Source organism: Megalops cyprinoides, chromosome 1 (genome assembly GCF_013368585.1).
Source record: "Megalops cyprinoides isolate fMegCyp1 chromosome 1, fMegCyp1.pri, whole genome shotgun sequence".
NCBI classification, from domain to species: domain Eukaryota; kingdom Metazoa; phylum Chordata; class Actinopteri; order Elopiformes; family Megalopidae; genus Megalops; species Megalops cyprinoides.
This window is the reverse complement of record NC_050583.1, coordinates 25814255-25833699: the sequence shown is the minus strand read 5'-3', so window position 1 is coordinate 25833699 and position 19445 is coordinate 25814255. Positions and strand designations below refer to the sequence as shown.

The 19445-nt window shown below is 44.6% G+C and overlaps 1 protein-coding gene across 3 annotated transcripts in view; it reads left to right on the top strand.

The window, feature by feature from the left end:
- Positions 1-19245, top strand: part of mrtfba (myocardin related transcription factor Ba) — a 49717-nt gene extending 30472 nt beyond the window's left edge. For 2 of the 3 annotated variants that reach the window (XM_036530310.1, XM_036530324.1), the window contains 14 exons: positions 5843-5908; positions 8982-9037; positions 9344-9419; positions 10111-10272; positions 10457-10638; positions 11031-11174; positions 12674-12924; positions 13494-13662; positions 13789-14652; positions 15103-15237; positions 16659-16823; positions 16980-17117; positions 17580-17640; positions 18223-19245. In XM_036530310.1, coding sequence (XP_036386203.1) covers positions 5843-5908; positions 8982-9037; positions 9344-9419; positions 10111-10272; positions 10457-10638; positions 11031-11174; positions 12674-12924; positions 13494-13662; positions 13789-14652; positions 15103-15237; positions 16659-16823; positions 16980-17117; positions 17580-17640; positions 18223-18695 — 2942 coding nt within the window. In that variant the 3' untranslated portion in view covers positions 18696-19245. The remainder of the gene's footprint in view (positions 1-5842; positions 5909-8981; positions 9038-9343; positions 9420-10110; positions 10273-10456; positions 10639-11030; positions 11175-12673; positions 12925-13493; positions 13663-13788; positions 14653-15102; positions 15238-16658; positions 16824-16979; positions 17118-17579; positions 17641-18222) is intronic. The other variant, XM_036530319.1, reaches the window with a different exon arrangement.
- The last annotated feature ends 200 nt before the right edge of the window (positions 19246-19445 follow it).

Genomic DNA, 19445 nt, shown 5'->3' with positions numbered 1-19445 from the left:
TGCACCATCAGTATTTTTTGCACAAATAAATAAAAATGTTAACCATTATAATAGTAATTACATAGTGTTCATTTAATTTTAACTTTGCATATCAGCCAACTAAATTTTGCAAATAATTGGACATTTTTTGAAGAACACAATGATCAGATCAATGATTTATTTTCCCTCTTAATTCTTTGAAAATAAAACCCAGTAGGGGTAGTGTATTAACAGTTCAGTATATTAACTCAATTTTTATTTAACTTGAGTGAGTCTTTTTTCAGGCCAGTGTTAGTAAATTTTTAAAATCTTTTTTTATCTTTTCATTTTTATTTAAATTTGTTTTTATTACAGTTTTTTTTTTCTTGCACAGGTAAGTCAGACTCATCGTCAGCACTGTCCTGATAAAGCTTTTTAGGGCCATTCTCAAGCCGGTAAATTAGTATACAGAAAATAAAGGCACAGTATTAGTAAACAATAAACAAGCTTAGTCTGTGCCCAGGCTGAATGCAGGTATCAGCCATGGGGCTGGTGGTCTCAGAGGGGATGAATCCTAACATTCGGTCACCTCTCAAAATAGTTCAGTCTGTTATCCAGTTTAGTGTCCTTCCCCTGTAGTACTCAGTGGCACATTGCAATATGAGATTCAGAATGTGGAGATTCCACCAGATACACATTGTTAATACCAACGGGAATATGTTGTTAGTGCCAGCCTCACTGTGAGACCTGCACAAAAACACCCCTTAAGACGAAGCTGTCTTGCTTAGCAAATTGTACATTCCCCAAATGTTGTACCATACGAAACAGGCGTATTCTTGTAACGGTTATTTTTGTTGTGCTAATATTAACAGTGGGTTACTTCAGTGTCCCCCTGGCGAAGAGGAAATATAGCCACAGAAAGATGTTCATGCTGTTATACTTCTGCTCTGTTAAGGGATCTGCAGTACCTTTGTTAAAACTGTGCGTGAGAACAACCAGAGTTAAAGTGACTGTTACATCAGACAAGTTAGCCAGGGGTCAATTATAACATCAGTGCTAATGCACTGGCGTCAGCAAAATGAATGTGTGGAGTGCCTCAGACATGTGGTTTGCTGTAATGTTGGTAACACAATAACATTAGTACTTTTCCTTTGCTACAGAGTATGTGTTTTGTGGCTGGGTGGTTTTATATAGCACTATTTGGTTTTTATAAATGAGTTTGCCTCTTAGGTAAATTATTGTAGACACTTAATATACTGAAGGGCAGTTTAATGTTCCAGAGGCAGTGTTCTTAGTTTCGTATTCGAAATATGTCTTACCGTGATGTATCTATAGAAGTCTATGAACCAGACAATGCTCACACCAGGAAGGAAGGACTAGCACAGAGTGTTTGGAAACTTTTGAGCACTTTGGTTTTTAGAAACCTTAACTTTCTTTTCTCTCTATTAGGGGGCAAATATCCCCACACCACTACCCCACTGCATAGATGTTTCTGTGATTTCCCAAGCCTTGTTCTCACAGCTGCTGGGTTTATTTTTGCTGGAGTGAGTCAGTGTCTTGACATTCTCTGGGGATTTAGGCAAGCTTGGGTTTGCAGCCCCTCTCAGAGTAAGGAGAGTTTATAGGGACTTGACCAATGCTCTTATAGTGGGTACCATGCTCTCACAAAGCACACCGTTAATTTACATCTCATTCCTTGTTAAATATTTTTCTGAAGACCAGTGTGTTTTAGTTGCAATAACATGTCCATTCAGGAGTGTGTTTACATCATCAGTGTTTGAGCTAAGCTTCCTGACGTGGCTTATTATGACTAAGAAATGACATGGCTCTGTCTGAAAGTTGGAGCTCTGCTTAATTCTTTAAAACTGTTCACAGTGAACACAAAATGCATACATGTGAAAATGGTTTCTTAATTGGGGTACAGCTTGTCAGTGATGATGTAATTCATAGAATGGGCTTGATTAACTGTTGGACTCAGGTTTGATGTGTGCAGTTTATCCTGTGTGATCATGTTGCAGCACTTCATTGGGTTTCATTTTTTTATTGGAGGCAAATCCAAACCAGAGAAACTGTTTTTGTCATTTCGCTAACTGAGGTTTTTGGACTTTCAGCTAGTTAGTATTTCTGTTGTAGAGTCTGGTTGGTCTGAGCTTCCATTTTCTGAGCTTTTCCCAGATTTTTGGTAAGATATATAACTTTTTTGAGAATCTGAGCTCACTTGAGGGACATGAAAATGTACAAACTGAATTAATTATTGCTTATCCCAATTTCTAATTTGAGTTGTAAAGGACAATGAAAAAAATTTATGAAAATCAAAGTTAGGCCTATTCACTCTACTGTTATGTTAAAAATAATCACCAAAGACAGTGTATGAAATTAGTGAGAGAAAAATCTTTTTTTTTTTTTTTCTTTTACGCATTCAAATATCAGTGAGTCCTGGCAGTTTTATTCAAGTTGTTCATCCTGACCTGAATTGTCCCATTATTTTTGCATTTTAGGTATTGTTACCATTGTTTTATTCAGCTATATCATATTTTCCAAATGGTGTTGAGAATTTACAAAATTGTCTTCAGTAAAGAAGTTGCCTTAGACATTTAAAGGAAAGTACACAGACCTATGCAGAAACACGCTGACAGTCTGCGAGCAGTGAGCTCATAGTGGCTGACTATGTGTAAAGTCATCACATGTCACTGAAGTTGAAATATTGATTGTCTGCTTGCAAATATCTCTTCCATCCTTTTTTGAATATTGCCAGCAAATTGCTTATTTTCAGTGAAGCTGGCACCCGTTTACCTGTTTCTCAGTGAGGAATTATTACACAGCGAGCATGTCAGTGACAGTTGTATGACAGCTCTCATCCTAGGGTGCATCTGAATTTCAAATTCAGACATGAATGAGCTCATAGTTAGCTGCTGTGTGTTCCTGCCTTTGTGCATGTTTACCTATCTGTCTAGATATTAGGGTATTACTGTCTTCTCAGTGGTATTTGTACCAGTTAGTTTTTGTGCACAGATACTGATTAGAAATATTTTGTCAACCATACCAGTGTTCCAGGAGGTGTTCTCTATCTGTGTTTTTTTCTGTCTATTCTTATTCAAGTACAGTGGAAAATGTGCTTTCCTGGTAACTGTCCCTTCATGTTGTTCCTAGCAGTGCAGTCATCAAAGTGAGGGGAGTAAACAGAATCAGTTCATTGTAGACCTTGTACAGATAATGTTATACAAATTACACTAATAGAAAATGAAATATATTTTGACTAAATTAACACGTACTTAAATGATCCATGATCCATGACATAAGATTCCATTTGTTTATGGTGAGATATTATCTTAACAGTTAGGACTTGAATGCGTTTATCTGTTAACAAAGTTACATGCTGATTCCAACACTTGGATTTTCAACAGTTCAAACAGGTTTCAAAATGGAGGAAAATGGTGGAAATGGTGATGGAAACAACCTCTGGTGTGTTAAACACCCTTTTGCAATTGGAAAGCTTTGTCAATCATAAACATAGGAGAACACAGGAGATGTCTTTGTAAAGCTTGCCTGTGAAACATCATGTGTGAGGAGATTGATGTTCTTGATGTTCTTGGAAATAGCTGCACAGTTTAGGAAGGGCTACACCTTAGAAACCACCCTCTTTAGAGTGAAGTAGGGGTTAATGTGTTCAAATAAAATGCTTTTCACACCAGTGAGTAATTTTCACGTTTAAACAAAATGGGCATATTCCACTGTAATCAATATTATCTTCTTTACCACCCTGCTGTTTCCACACAACTTTTTCACCTTCATGCCGACAGATGAATTTTGTTGGGTTTAAAAATGTTAGCACTTTCTTTTCTCCCACTCCCACTATTGCTGGGTAACTTTTTCCCTTGTTATACAATTGCTTGCTCAAAATTTGAGGCCATCTTGTAGTCATTATTCCACACCACAGCCCCCGAAATACCTCTCCCCAAGCTAAGGTGCATTTGTTTTTTACTGTAGTAGTACCTGCTTTTTCCTTCAGTCAATCTTAAAAATGTGGAATGCTCACAGGTAAACTTTGTTTTTGAACTTTGTTCATTTAATATATGAGAATGCTGCAGCTCTAACTATATAGACAGTAGGGTTGTGCCAATATTCTGTAACAGAGAATGGTATGGTACCAGAATGGCATTGTGGTGTTGTGGTTTTTTTGTACCTGGGCATTAGTTCATCCAAATACTGCTGCAAAAAAAAAAAAAAAAAAACGTGTTGCACATATGTACAATGTTAAGCGCCAAGCTGATGTATCAGATAGCCTTGCAAGCTAGCTGAAAACTGAGGGCAATCTTGTCACTAAGATAAGCCACAAATGCCTCCATGTGGGACACCGCAGGGGTCTCTCCTGAAACAAGCTGAGGCATTCTTATTAGTGTTTCTTCCAGGAACATTAAGTAACCCAAAGAAACCTTGTTGTTTTTCATTTGTTTCTTGTATTTTGTTGGCTGTGATTTTGACTGTGCGCAGCAAATTTATGATTAATTTATTATCCAAAATAAATGGCTCAAACACTTAGCCTATTAAATGTAATCAATTTCTATTAAGGCTACTTTTTGAAATGTTTTAATAAAAATAAATACTTTTTAACAGTTGGAATGTAATTTATTTGTATTTTTATTGTGGCAAAAATAACAATTGTCAGTTGCAAGACCAAAAATGTATTTCCATGCCAAAATTTTGGAACCTGTACCAGCTTAATAGTCAGCTGTGTAACGGTTTGTTTTCCTATCTTCAGGACTGATCTTATCTTCAGTCAACTTTACGAATGCAAGAAGCTCAGTGTACCTTCCCATTTTTGATCAGATTGGTTGTACTAAATCTGTATCAGATTTTTCTTGCCTCAATGTATTTCTCCATGTTATGTCTCCCAGAGACATTGGTGTCTGTTTTTGATGTTGCCACTTATTACTTAAGCTCCATACTGTTGATTAGTGCAGTAGGTACTTTTGTGCAGTTTTACAATAGCCTGTGTTCTTTATATCATTATATATGCGTGACAACATAATCAATAACATCTGATTTAAAAAATAAAAAAGGAAATATGTCGTTGATGGAATATTGATTCGTTCTCATTAGTGTGTCCCTGATTTGCACAGTGATTGTATGCATTGTCCCAGATCCTGAGTTTTATAAAATGTTCGCGTGAATATTGAGTTTGGTTCATTTTTCAGGATCATGGCACATTCTGTTCTGTTCATTCATTTAAATATATTGGCAAGCAGGGGTTATGTTAATAGATTTTAAGATACAATCACAACAGCTGGGTCAATCATTTGTACAGAATGTTTTTCAACTGCAAACAATTATTCTCAACAGACCTTTTTTTAATTCACCTTTGATTGGTTTTAGCCACAGATGCCAACAACTGAGCACAATACAGCGTCCAAAAAGAATTGCTTTTGGAGTTCTTGTTGAACTGTGTTCTATGAAGACGAAAGACTTTAAGAGTAATTATGGTATTTTTCCAGTTTGTAAAGGGAATCAAATCTGAATTAAACCTGGATGAACCCCTTTGTAGTTAAAAGCCTCTTTTTTAAAGACACATCTTTTTTTTCCCCCCAAACAGTTTACCTGTTGTGTCTGAAAAACTTGACTTGGCAGCCACAAGTAACCCTAAGTGCTGTCTGGTATTGTCATTTTCTTCTTGATGTCGTTCAGGAAGTGTGTGTGGTTTTCTGTGGCGGAGGGACCAGGCTTCCGCCTGTCTCTGTGTATATGCTCGTGTTCTGTACCAGAGGCGAGGTTGCATAAGGTCACATCCTGCCCCGAAAATCTCAGACCCGCGGCTCATGGGGCACTGGAAGGCAGCTGGGTAGCTGGTAGAAGGAAGCTAACTGTGCTCTGGTTCCTCTCCCCACAGTACTTCAGCTGAGACTGCAGCAGAGACGTACACGGGAGCAGCTGGTGGACCAGGGCATCATGCCTCGTGAGTATACCCCTCCGGGTGCTGTACGCTCCTTCGCTACTCCACTCCTCTGGTACCAATTCAGAAGAGGTCATGGGAAGACTGCACCCTCAATAGATGTCATCATGGTCATGAATTGTAATTATGCATTTAGCAGACGCTCTCATCCAGAGCAGCTTCCAGCACAATAGGACATAAATTAACCACTGTATGCTGCAGCTAAGACTGGATTACATTGTGGTCCATCTGTGTGTGCAAAATCAGATAGTAATTGATTGATAGGTGTGTTGTGAGCTGTAGGTGTTGGAATAGTCTTGATTCGGGTACAGACAGTATATGACAGTATGTTGAGTGAACGTCCTGTACCCTGCCAGCAGGGGGGAACTTTGGTTAGGAATAATTGTGCCGTTTCTTCAGTTTTCGAAGAAGCCACACATATGGTTGAGTGTTTGGAAGGTGTTTGCAGAGCTGATCTCTGTTAACATCTGGTTCTCATTCCTTCCAAACCGCCGCTCATATTCACTTTTTTCCTCAGACTTTTGGGTGTTTACGTGGTTTAATTTTTTTTTTAAGTTCCTGAAACATCTAGGCGAAGTCAAAGTAAATTATGAAATGAATGAAATTATATATGAGCAAGCCTGGGTATAATACACTTTCGAAATACACAGGAAGTGATGCAGCCTGGATGTCTTTTTCAAGAAGAGCATGAAAGATCTTGCATCACACTTATCAATGAACAGTGATATTTAGAATTCCAATTGAATTGCCATATGTAGGGGAGGTTTTGGCCATGTTGCAAAGTATTTGACCTTTCATATCTGATTTCTTGCACAGTCCAGTTAGTCAATGAGTCTTTCTGATTCAACTGGTACGGGGTAGTAAGAAATACTAAGCTTATTTCTGCTGTAATGAAATGTCAAAATTCTGCCTACTGCCAAAGTGTCTTTTTCCACGCAGATTTCATTTCGAATGTGAGAACGTAAAGGGAAGCAGTAATAATCATGTTGTCTTTAGCGGAGTTGCAGTCCATAAAAACTGCTTCCTGTTATTCGTACATTATCTCCAGGTGGCGGTTGTTTTTTTACCTCAGGTCCAAGTCTGGAGACTTTTACATTCTTACACTTTTACATGCACCCCTCCACTGTAGACCAAACTCCCTTTATGTCTCCCACATTTACATGCACACAGGGCATACTCCTACACTGACAACAGCTTTCCAGACATCACACCATCTGTAATAAGGCTACAACATGGTGTGCTAACAGGATATATTGCAACAAGTTGTGTCTGCCAACTGCAGAGGAAGGCTGAGTTTATACCAACTGCTTCTCAAAACCATCTCCCAGGGTTACTAGCACCAGTTACAAGGAACAATGTTAAGAGTGCTGACTACATACAACAGAGGTGGACATTGTGTGAATGAACAATAGCAGAGCATTCACGCTCAGGCTGAAGTGCTAAGTTATATGCCATCGTAGTTAGAGTGAGCAGTGTGGAAATGGATGAGTCTGGAGTCCGGTGTCTGGACGGAGCAGTAGGAGCTCCAGAGCTCAATGCAGACCATGTGTCTCTGCTTTGGATGTTCCCTTTCTCCACACAAAGGCTCCCACAGTACCTCAGGGAGCCCAGACTCAGTCTGTGACTCAGCCCACAGCTGAAGCTATTATCTCTACTTTCTGTGTTCTCTGGTGTGTGCGCAGACCACCCCGCTGACCTCGAATGAATGGGTCAGATTCTTTTAGACTGCGGTGGTCTTGGGTCTGAGGTGTTTATCTGAGTTTTCTTCATGATTGCAACTCAAACACCCTGTGTGGCCTGTTCCCTCTTCATAAACAATCCAACATTGAAAATGATCTTTTTCCCGTTATTTAAGGTGCCATTTGTACTTGGCAAGGCAGGATATGTGATGTCAGCAGCTTACCCAGAGTGTGTATAGGTGAGAGGCTCACACTAAAGTACATGAATAGACTCCAATACCACTTCGAATTATGCTGATTCATCAGCTTGCATTGCATCTTATACCTAATAGTTATATAATATAGATCTGGAAACAGGCTATGCCTGAGTGGGATCCAAAGCACCCTGACCCATGACAGCATGATTCTATTGCCTTATTATTCCCAACAACCAGGCCTGTAGCACATGACATCACACTTGATGTGCCCAAGTGGAGACGACCACCTGGGCTTTCTCTGCGGTCAAAGGCAGAAGGCAAAGTGGCAGACAGACAGACAAATATAAAGGAGGATCAAACCAGTCACTCTAGCAGGGTGAGCTGGCGTAGGTCAAGCGCAGAAGACAGTCTGAATTTTGTAAACCGGCCTGGTTCCAGCTCTTAAGTTGAGAAGGCATTTCAATGTGTACTTTCTAAATTGGTTGTAGCTTTTTTGTATATATTGCAAATTGTCTTCCGCAAACATGGAACTGGTGCTTGTATCAAAGGGAACTCGTCTAGTCATTACATTTCCATAGTTGCCAAATCTTGAAAGTATGTAGAGTGGAAAGCACTGGACTGATTCTGTTTGTTGGCTGCCGTCTATAACTTTCGCCAATGAGTTCCAGCAGTGTTTACTCCAAATGTGATATCTCAGTGTAATACCATACAGTCCCAGTACTCCTAGTCATTCGGTGCAAATTAACCTTGGCTGGGGTTTTGGCCACCCGGCTTTCTGTTTATGTTAGAATGTACTTTCACCAAGAAAATGTCTCTTGTTCGTTTAACTACCATTTGGAATTATGCATCGTTTGAGAGTTCACAATATTGGCTTACTTTTGTTCCAGTTATGTTATGTTTGGAACAAAAGTAAGTTCATCAAAGATAGAGGGATAGAAACCTGATCATGAATGGCATGTTGCATGATTTGTGGACGTAGATGCCACCACCCTGCGCATTAACCTGTGTCAAGCCTCTCGTTTCCCGTGAACAGTAGTCGTCCCCTGTGAGTTTGAGCGCAGCGGCAGATGCCTTACGGTAGCCCCCAGATTGGGGGTGGTGGGGGGATGGGGGGAGAGATGAAAGAGAGTTGCGTGTGTGATTGAAGCGTCTGGCTCTATAGGGCTGACGAGCTCTGTGATCTTGTGTTTCTGCCGGCAGCTCTGAAGAGCCCCGCGGCCTTTCACGAGCAGATCCGCAGCCTGGAGAGAGCCCGGGTAAGAGCAGCACCCATCGGCCTGGAGCACCTGCGCCCCTATCCCTTTGTCAAAGCCGGCTTACAGGGCTTCTCAAGTCTTAACATGTAATGTAATACACATGTGCTGTACCTTTATGCTTAATAGTACCTGATACACTTTAATCTTTAGCATAAATAACAGGTAGTCTCTGTTACCACTGATAAGGCCCCCAGGTTCTGCTTTTTTTTTTTTTTGCCAGTTTTGTTTCGTGTAGCTAACTAATCTGTTAGCGCTACGATCTGTGACTGCCGTTGTTTGTGAAAATGTCCCGCCATCACTCCGCAGACTGAGAATTTCCTCAAGCACAAGATCCGCAGCCGTCCAGAGCGCTCCGAGCTGGTCCGAATGCACATCCTGCAAGGTAACCCCCTCCACACAGATGGAATGTGATGGGCTCTTCCAGTTAACTGCCCTAGTGCTGTGTAAAATATAGGATTAACAGCTGAACCCGTTGCCTTTGTGTGAGAGGAGTGTGATGTTTTTTTAGGATCGGGGAAGGAAAGATTGATCAGACTTGGCAGTCCCACCATTCAGATCTAATGTGAAACCAGAGCCGTCCCACGAGCTTCACATTGTTTTTCTTCTTTATAAAACACTTTGAATGGATTGGAGGCCTTGAGCAGTGGTGGAAATGAAATGAGGAAATCTCTAAGGAGGCCCATACTATTTACATGGAACAGAGACTCCCAAAAGAGCTAGAACAATGTTTGGAAAGGAACATGTGTGGTAGAAGGTGTTTGGGAAAGCTGCAATTGATACATTTTTAGACTACTGTATGTCAAGTGCCTTTTTAAAACCTTACAAACGAGCCAGGTTTTTTTAAATTCAGCTGTGGCTACATGTGCACAGATGAGTCTACAAATAGAGCTTAACAGCTCAATGCATAGTATGGTAAAATCACAAAAAGCAGTGTCTGAAACGTATTGTCTGGAAGAAGTGATAATGCAAGATAACTTAAAGGGAAAGATTTAGGTATGAGTGATTGAGTGTTAAGACATGGCTGGTTATTGTGTGGGTGGCTGAGTATTGAAGAGGTTATGGCTACATCACAGAGACCCTGGCGGAGCCCTCTCTGCAGGCCACACAGCTGAAGCTGAAGAGAGCTCGGCTGGCCGATGACCTCAACGAGAAGATTGCCCAGCGGCCAGGGCCCATGGAACTGGTCGAGAAGAACATCCTGCCTGTGGACTCGAGTGTCAAGGAGGCCATCATTGGTAAGAGAGCCCACCACAATAAGGCTGTCTCGTGCCCAGTAGAACCCTTGCCGTCTGCTTCACACAGACCTCCAGAAGAACCTTGCCTCAGACCCGAAGCCTTAAGCATCTCTGATTCTGGCCTGTTCGCCTGTACCACAAAGTGTTGGTCGATAAGCCGCGCTCTGCACTGTCTCCGGTGTTGATCCCGCAGTCGGTCAGGTGAACTACCCCAAGACACTGGACGTATACACATTCGACGAGGACAGCAGTGACGCCTTCTCCCCCGAGCAGCCAGCGAGCCAGGAGTCTCAGGGCTCAGCCGCATCTCCAGGGGAGCCCAAGCTGACCGATTCCTCCTCCCCGCTACCAAACTCCACTCTGCAGGTATGGCTCCATCACCCCTCACCCCTTGCTCTTCAAAAGGAGTTAGTCACTGACCCAGTTACAGCAGATAGTGTAGAAAATCAGCTCCTTCCTCATGAAATTGATATTGTCAGTAGACAAACTTCTAACAGTTCTTCAATAGAGCCGCCACGGTCTCCTGAAAGGAGCCTTGGCTAGTGAATGAGAACGACAGTTGTTTTTTCTTTTTTAAAGTTTCCAACTTCTGTGTCTTATCTCCATTCCTGGGTGTGAGCAGGCAGTTGTCGTCTGTGTTTGCGCTTCTTGCATTTTCCAGTTGATGTTCTTCGTCTGCCTGTGTTTGTAAAGTGGATTAACAAATCCTCGACATGCCGAGCCATGTGGCTTATTTCTCTGTCGCTCTGTTTTTGTAGCAGTACTACCCTCTCATCTCCCAACCTACCCAAGACTTCCTCAAGCCTGTGTCCACCAATGAGCAGCCAGTCAATCGTCAGGCGCCCACCTCTCAGCCAATCACTACGACCGCTCCTTCAAAGCCAGGGCCCACCCTTGTGAAGGTAAGAGATATAATGCGGTTATCGCTGTGTCCACTGTGTCCTGTGTCCTGGCTGTGTTTAACTCTCCAAGTTCCCAATCAAATGGAGTCAGTCCGTCAGTGTGAATTTAGTTTATGAGTTACATTCAAACTATAAAATTTATTGAGATTTTTCTGTGCACTAAAAAGGGTCAGATCCTATAGTCTTATTCATTAGTTTTTTCTTTCATTATTGCTCTATTTTTGTCATAGCAAGGAACCCAGCACACGAGGTTAACAGTCACAAGCTCACATAAATACTTCACTGAATGTTCCTTCATCACTGTGTGGACTTTGTTTTCTTCCTGAACACGCTCCATATACTACATAAACACAGAGAAAAATATTTATACTGATTTGTTTGCCAGTCGAGAGACAAATGGCATAGTAGCATTGACATTCTTAGTAACAAATGTTGATGTGTAATTTGTCATTGAAAGGTAACCATTTATAATCTCAGTTTCAGCATTAATTTCTCATTGTTCTGCACCAGAGTGGTTTGCAAAAAAGTTTGCAAAGTGTAGTTGTCTGTTTAACTAAGGTGTTGCTGAGTACCACTGAGAGTATGCTGGGTTGGCGCTGTTGAATTACATGCTAATTGTACAACAGATCTTTTTTTTTTCCTGAACTGTATGTAGTTGTAGCATGTCGCTATCAGTATGTACATTTTAAAACTTATGACCACAGGAAGGGCACACTGAAAGCATTAGATACAAAAGCCATTTTAGAATCTACAGTAACAGAAACAAAATTGCATGTGTGTAATACATGCAGACCAGTAAAAAATAAATAAGCCTTTGTCTCACTGCAGAGGTGTGCATAAAAATGCAGTGGATCAGTGAGCCAGTTACATAGCAGCTGCAGTAATATTTGTTAGCTCAGCTGTAGGTACAAAAGAAAAGGAAATAAAATGAATCCCGGGCCAGCAGAGACATAGGAGAATGTAGCATGATGTCTGTAATTAACCCCGGTGTATCAGTCTGACTGTGTCCAGGGCCAGTGTGAGTCAGCCTGCTGCAGGCGTCACCGTTGTAATACATATGGCCGAGGCTGCTGAGGTCTCACATTTTCACTGCGTGAGGTAACTCCGGATGCGAGATTAGGAGAGTGTCGAAAAAAAGGAGCCGTGAAAATATGTATGGCTTTAAAGGAACCATTAGAGGTCCAGCCTCTCTCATGTGTATCCTGCAACTTTATGTTTGGGAACAATAAGGGTCACTTCCCTTTCCAGGCTCTCCCTATTTCCACATCCTGTGTTGTGGAGTGGGTGTAAAATGGTGGTGCAGTTATTCATCATTAAGGGCAGAGTCTGCTGTCTGGCTGTGTTCTAATGTGTACTGTAAAACCGGGCACCCTTTGCAGTTCAGTTTGACCTCAGTGATTTGATCTGAGCTGCTGAGGGGTGCTCTGACGTTGAACATCTGCAGGATCAGAGACGCGCTCCCTGTAGCTGTTGTTTTTTGTTTTTTCTCCCTATTGCAGCAAAGCCAGCCCAAGCTGCCCAGCGATAAGAGCCGCAGTAAGAAGGGCAAAGAGGCCAAGCCGCGGGTGAAGAAGCTCAAGTACCACCAGTACATCCCCCCGGACCAGAAGCAGGAGCCCAACGAGGCACCCATGGACTCCTCCTACGCTCGGCTCCTGCAGCAGCAGCAGCTCTTCCTGCAGCTCCAGATCCTCAGCCAGCAGCAGCAGCAGCACTACAACTATCAGGCCATCCTGCCCGCACCCCTGAAGTATGTCACGTCTTAGAACACCGTGACCTCACCACAGGCAGAATCTAGTCTTTTTAGGTTCTTATCTGGACTGAGCCATGACCCCTCTGTGGTTATCAACAAGACCTCTTCAATCTCAGCATGCGATGCTATTAATTGACACAACTAATAAAATCCCATTTATTCATTGATGGTCTCTCCAAAGGTTTTGTCAGCTTGGTAATTTCAATAGTAGCATTTTAGAACGCATGAATAAAATCTGTCCGTTTTGAGCTGTGAAATAAAGGCACAGAATCAGAGCATTTCGCTTTAACAAACTTAGTGGCTCTGAAGGCCATCAGCCAGTTTCCACTAGCAAATCCTGTTAAATAATGCTCATTAACTGCAGGATGTTGGTGAGGTTAGTCCCAGCTTCCCTTTCCATTACAGTTCTTGTTTGTGCAAGATTTATTTAACGTCGGCTGTTATTGTTCTGCCTGCATTGTTCCATTTAGAGATTGTTTATTGTGAGTGAAGTCAGTTTAGGAAGTTGCTCCTTGGTGATATTAACAGAGCTCACACTCCCTCCCTCTCTTCCACTTCCTCTGCAGGCCGGTCGCTGAGGGGCAAAGTAACGCTGCCAATGTGGCACTTAACAGCAACAGCACTCTGCCCACGTCCATTGTGGTGTCCCTCCCCACAGCTGCCCCGGTGCGGCCCAACAACACACTGACCAACCGCAAGCCGGGTCCCCTACCTGCCAACCTGGAAGAAATGAAGGTGAGGTAGCATAGGTCATGTTGATGAATCCAAGATGTTGGCTAGTGGTGCAGACACAGACATGGCGCTCTGGGAAATAATCAAGGCCGGTGTTCCGGGTTTGGCGCTAAAATTCTTTCCCTCCAGGTGGCGGAGCTCAAAATGGAGCTGAAGTTGCGGGGGCTTCCTGTGTCCGGAACCAAGACGGACCTTATCGAGCGACTCAGGCCTTACCAGGAGAGCGCCAGCACACCCCCTGCCAGCTCCGCTGTCAGCACCATGCCCTCTGTCAGCCTGCCCACAGTTGCCATGGAGGTGACTGCCTCGCCAGCAGTTCAGCAGCTCCCGTCTGTCCAGCAGGGGGTAGCAGAGAGCATGAACTCGACGCCCCCTGTGTCCCCGGTGCCCTCGGAGCTCTCTAACTTAAGCTCGGAGGAGGTGGCGGCAGTGGGGGACTGCCGCGGTGAGGCCGCCGGCGCAGCTCCCTCCTCTCGGCAGCTTGCGGGAGTATCGCCACACAGAATGGTCCCCGAGGAGAAGGACAGGCGCCTGCATGAGAAGGAGCGGCAGATCGAGGAGCTGATGCGTAAGCTGGAGCAGGAGCAGAGGCTGGTGGAGGAGCTGAAGATGCAGCTGGAGGTGGAGAAGAGGAGTCAGCAAGGAGGCCAGCCTCCAGAGCCGAGCCCTCCTGCCCTCGCCCCCGTCCAAGCCCCTGCCCCCGCCCCTATAAAGGAGGAAAAGAGGGTCTCCCCAAACTGCTCAGCTACCTGGGCCCCCCTCACCCAGTCTGCTGTGATCAAACAGGAAGAAGGTCTGTCCAATGCTCAGCCAGCCCAGCTCCCCACCGCCCACCTGCCTCAGTTCTTCATCAGCTCGCAGCAGGTTCCCCAGGTCCTTGGCCAGCCCCAGACCCTGCTGACCGCCCAGCCTGGCACCCAGATCCTGCTGCCCGTCTCCATCCCCACCACCGCCGCCACCATCCAGCTGCCCACCGCTACTGTCACCCTGCAGGTATGATGGCCACACTTGCATATAATATTACGTGACAGCACTGCCATCACACTGCACTTGAGTCTATTACACTGATGCTTTCATTGATTCTCTTTCTACTGAAGCACAGCTTGTGGTATTAAAGATGACTAGAAGCTGTTGAAGGCATTCTAATTATACAACAGTCTATGTAAAGCTTACATCATGAATAATTTTTACTTGACCATTAAACACTAAGTGCTCAATACAAAGTTTATCAATAACGATTATCTACACTTGACATAAGCATACATAGTGCACCATTTGATAGTATTATGGGAATTTTTTAATCCTTCATATTAATATGTTTAAAACTAAACTGTCGGTAAAAGGCCTCTGACTCTGCGTAGAACTCATTTAGAGTGCTGAAAAGAGAAGATGGAGCGTGGGTATTTTATCCTTGGAGCTGAAATGTTGTTTCCGCACACACAGAAGCAACCAGTCCTCCAAGCCGCTGTGTCGGCACAGCCCCAAGGCCTCATTCAGGCCGCTGTTCCCCAGCAACCCCAGAAGGCAGACGCTTCTCCATCTCAGGAGCTGACCAGTCAGAACCACCACATGGCAAAGGTGAGGGAGCCCTTCTCTCAGGCACTCTGTGACACATAAAATGAGCGATACCTCACCTGGGACAGTTACTGTCCAAGACCTTCGAACCTGAATGGGAACCATCTGAGCGAGAAGTGTGTTACGGCCAAAATAGTTCATTTCAGACAGTGGGAGTTATAACACAGTCTGCATACAGACATTCAGATTGACTGGAATTCCGTATTATTTTAGCAGAGTTGTTGAATGTGTAGATGAACAAAATAAGAGGGACTTAAATTGGCTTGCTGCTGCTATAATGTAGCATTCTAGCTAATAATAATCATCAGAGCAAAATAACAGCTTTATACAGCTACTGAATGATAACAGCTACGCGGATGTACAGTGACGACCGCAGCATTTTTCCTTGCTACCCAAAGGAAATCAAAAGTATTTATATATTATTAGTTTGTAGAATGTTGGCATCAAAATTCATTACTACTCTGTGGCTTCTGTCTTTGTAGTCTCTGGACACCCCCTGCTGCCATGCAGAGACAGTGTCAGTGCTGAGAAGCTTAACCCTTGTCATTCCAAGATTCATTCCAAGCACAGATAACAGCTTGAAGTTTGTACCCAGTGTTGAAACCTGATATATTGAACTCTGTTGTAATCAATAGTGTTGACAAAATAACTGTGTTTGAGTGAGTTACTAGTTAATCACTTTGCACGCAATAAGTAAACATGACCTTAAAGAGGAGTTCCATTGAAATCATATTCTTTGCCAGGAAATACCTGAGACATTCTTTTCCTACCAATAACAGGATTTTCTTTCACAAACACCACAGCAAAAGACCGTGGATCTTTGTTTCCAATCTGCCCGGTTTAATTTGCAGGAATCTGAGCAATGAAAGTAGATCAGCGTCCGCCGCAGTGATCAAAGGCGACGATGAGTCTTTTTATCTTGACGCCGAGGGGTCAGCCAGCTGCGGGAGTGGGAAGAGGCTCGTCAGCCTGACAGAAAAGACGGCGCTGAATTTCGTACGGATTTAGCCCCCGTTTTTGAATGTTCTCCGCGTGCCTTCGACGGAGTCTCGGCCGGATCGGCTTAACGTTACAGTTGCCGGGATAATCGCGCCTCGGGTTCGATCACATAGCCCCGGGGCCTAGACTTGCCATGATGAATTCCTCTCCTAATCGCATTAAAAGCAGTCCTGGCTGAGGCCGTTGCTCACCACCTGTTACTGGAGCGGAGTGCGAGTGATGAGCTGACAGCTCTCTCACTGACAGCTCTGGATGACCGCGGCGTGCCAAGCGGCCATTTATAATCGCGACGGCCAAAAAAAGCTTTCTGTGCTTGTTTGACAGATACTGTGATCACCAGCATTGCACCTGCAGGCTGCTCCAGAGTCTTCTTGAGCAGTGATACCCTGGGGTTTGTGACCATGCGGGTGTGTGTTCTTTCACAGACCTTCCCAGCATGCACCACGCCGAATACTGGATTCCAGTACAGCCCCAGCCAGAACCAGGCAGGGACAGAGATTCCCCAGTGTTTCCTGAATAGCTCTCCAGAAAACAGGCCCCCTCTGAGGGCTTCCCCTAGCAATTCACTTCCCAATGGACCCAAGAACAAGGTATTGTGCCTCACTTTGTGGATTAATGTAGTGATTTAAGAAAAATTCTGTTATATAATAGGAGTATAGACATTTCTGATCATGTTCTTAAATACTTTTGTGTAGATGTGCAATGCTGTTTTGTACTCTGCAATTAAGAAACTCTGTCATCTCCAGCCCCCCTCCCCTTCCCAGCCTACCTTTATTATCCAGCCATCCACATTCACCAGCCACGCCCCTAAGGGCAAGGACCCGCCCCGCTACGAGGAGGCTGTGAAACAGACCCGCAGCCTGCAGGCACCTTCTCTCACACAGGTAAACCCACACCCGCGTGCAGGTGGGCAAACTGGCACACGGGGGCATTAGCACGAAGTCACAGGCAATCACAAACACAGACGTACGACCGGCAAAAAGAATGAATGTCAGGGAACCATCCACAGCGAGGCATGTAAGAGCATTACGTTACATTACATTATGTGACATTACATTCATTTATCAGATGCTCTTCTCCAGACTTCCAGCACAACAGAGCAAGTGTATCCATTCAAGTTGAATGAGCGACAATGTCAGACCAGTCTAACAGCTCTCCCAGACCAGTGAGTGTGAGCACAACACCAAGCTGATTAGACAAGGGAAGCCAAGTATACTACCATGTATCAGTGACTAGATCACAGAAACCAAAACACATCGCAGTACTATACGTAACATAAGCAGCACTAGTCTCTTCTGCTTGTCTTGTTCTCTCATACATTTTTACTCCTGTATGCTCTTCTGCAGGTTCCCACAGCAACCAGCCAGCAGATGGACGACTTATTTGACATTCTAATTGAGAGCGGAGGTAAGGATCTGTCACAGGAGCGAGGTGTCTGTTTCGGTGTTACAAGTGCAAATTATTCTGAATTATTTTAGTATGCCAAATAATATGCCAGAGAATTCTCTGTTATATGCTCTGCATAACATGTCCAAAGACCATCCATTTTAATGTACCACTGCTGGGCTGAAGACCCAGGTATTTTTCCAAAGCAGAAAATCATATTTTTACATTGATTTCCAGGTGGGGGTGAATCGAATCCTATTTATTTTATTATCACACTGAATATTTCTTCTGAATATTCTTCTGAGTATTATTCTCTTTTGTGGAGGTACACCATATTTCAAATAAGATGGTTCCATGATTCATTTCGTGTTCTGAATACTGAATGTAATGTACTTGTAATGTAGTGCAGGGGAAGTAATCTGGCTTCAGCTCAGATCTCTTGCCTATCAAATGGCAAGCTGGCAAGCAGACATCCTTAAATTATTCTGCCATGAAAACAGAAGCTCTTGTGGCTGCTTTAGTAGCGTTTTCTCAAGAGCGAGGACTCAATGTACGTGCTCAAGAATGTAATACCCGTAATCATTGTGTTTGTTTCCTGTACAGAGATCTCCCCCTTCATCCGCCAGGACACGCCCTCCTCAGCCAAGATGCTTCCCGTGACAGCCAGCATCACCACTCTGCCCGTCAACACGGTGCTGTCTCGGCCCCCTCCGCAGGTGCAGGTGGCGCCCCCGCCCTGCCTGACCCTCGACCCCACGCCCAGCCTGGCTACCCTGGCCTCCGACAACCAGCTGGAGGCCTTCCTGGAGGGCACGCTGTCGGCCGACCCGGAGCCCCGGACGCTGGGCCTGATGGAGGAGCTGCACTGCCAGCTCCTGGACCAGCCCCACTCGCCCATGGACACGTCGGATCTGTCGTTCAGCGACCCCGCTCCCACGTCCTCCTTCGACCTGCACGACGCCGCCCTGGACAACATGGAGTGGCTGGACCTCACCATGCCCGGCCCCGCGGGGGGGCTCAATCCATTGGGCATATCGTCAGACTTCCTGGACACCCACGACCTACACTGGGACTGAAGGACGCGGGGGGTGGGGGGGGGGCGGTGCAGGCTTTGCCGACTCAGCCAGCCTGAGTCGCACTGCTGGATCCCTGCACGAAAGCCGTACCTACTCGTACCTCTCCCGGTGGGGCCCCCAGGCCTCCGCCTCCTGAAGGAAGGGGATGGCTGTAGATAGGAAGCCCTGGCAGCTGCCTGAGGGAAGGTGGGGGGGACATGTGTGGACCTGCGGTGGGACGAGGCAGGGGAGTCTCTGCTGTCCCATCAACAGCACATCCTCTGTCCGCAGGCTCCCGAAAAGACCCCACCCAGAGCCTGATTGAGAACGTTGCGGAGTGGAGTTTTGGGTTTCTGTTCACTTCTTTTTCTCCATCAGAATGCCCATAATCGTTCAGATAGATCTCTCACTGTCGTTTGCAAAGAAGGGGGTCCTGAGAAGGGGTTATGGCTGTACTTCTCTTGCTTTTTTTTTCAGTGGTGCCAAACGGAACTGGGCAGGCTGTCAAACAGATGGTATCTCTCTCCATCCTCCTTTTTTTTCTTTCTTTCTTTATTTTTGGCCACAACCAAGTGCCACTGCCTCTCTCTGAGCCTTGTGACAGTGCCCCCCCCCCCCCCCCCCCCCACTGGTGATCACTGCTTACTGAGGCATGTAGAACTGACATTAAATCCTGAGTACTTTTTAACAGATTTTTCCCGTGGAGAGACATTGTTCTGGTGCCCGTAAGCTGCTCCATAACAAGGTGACACTCTAAACACAGAAAAGCTG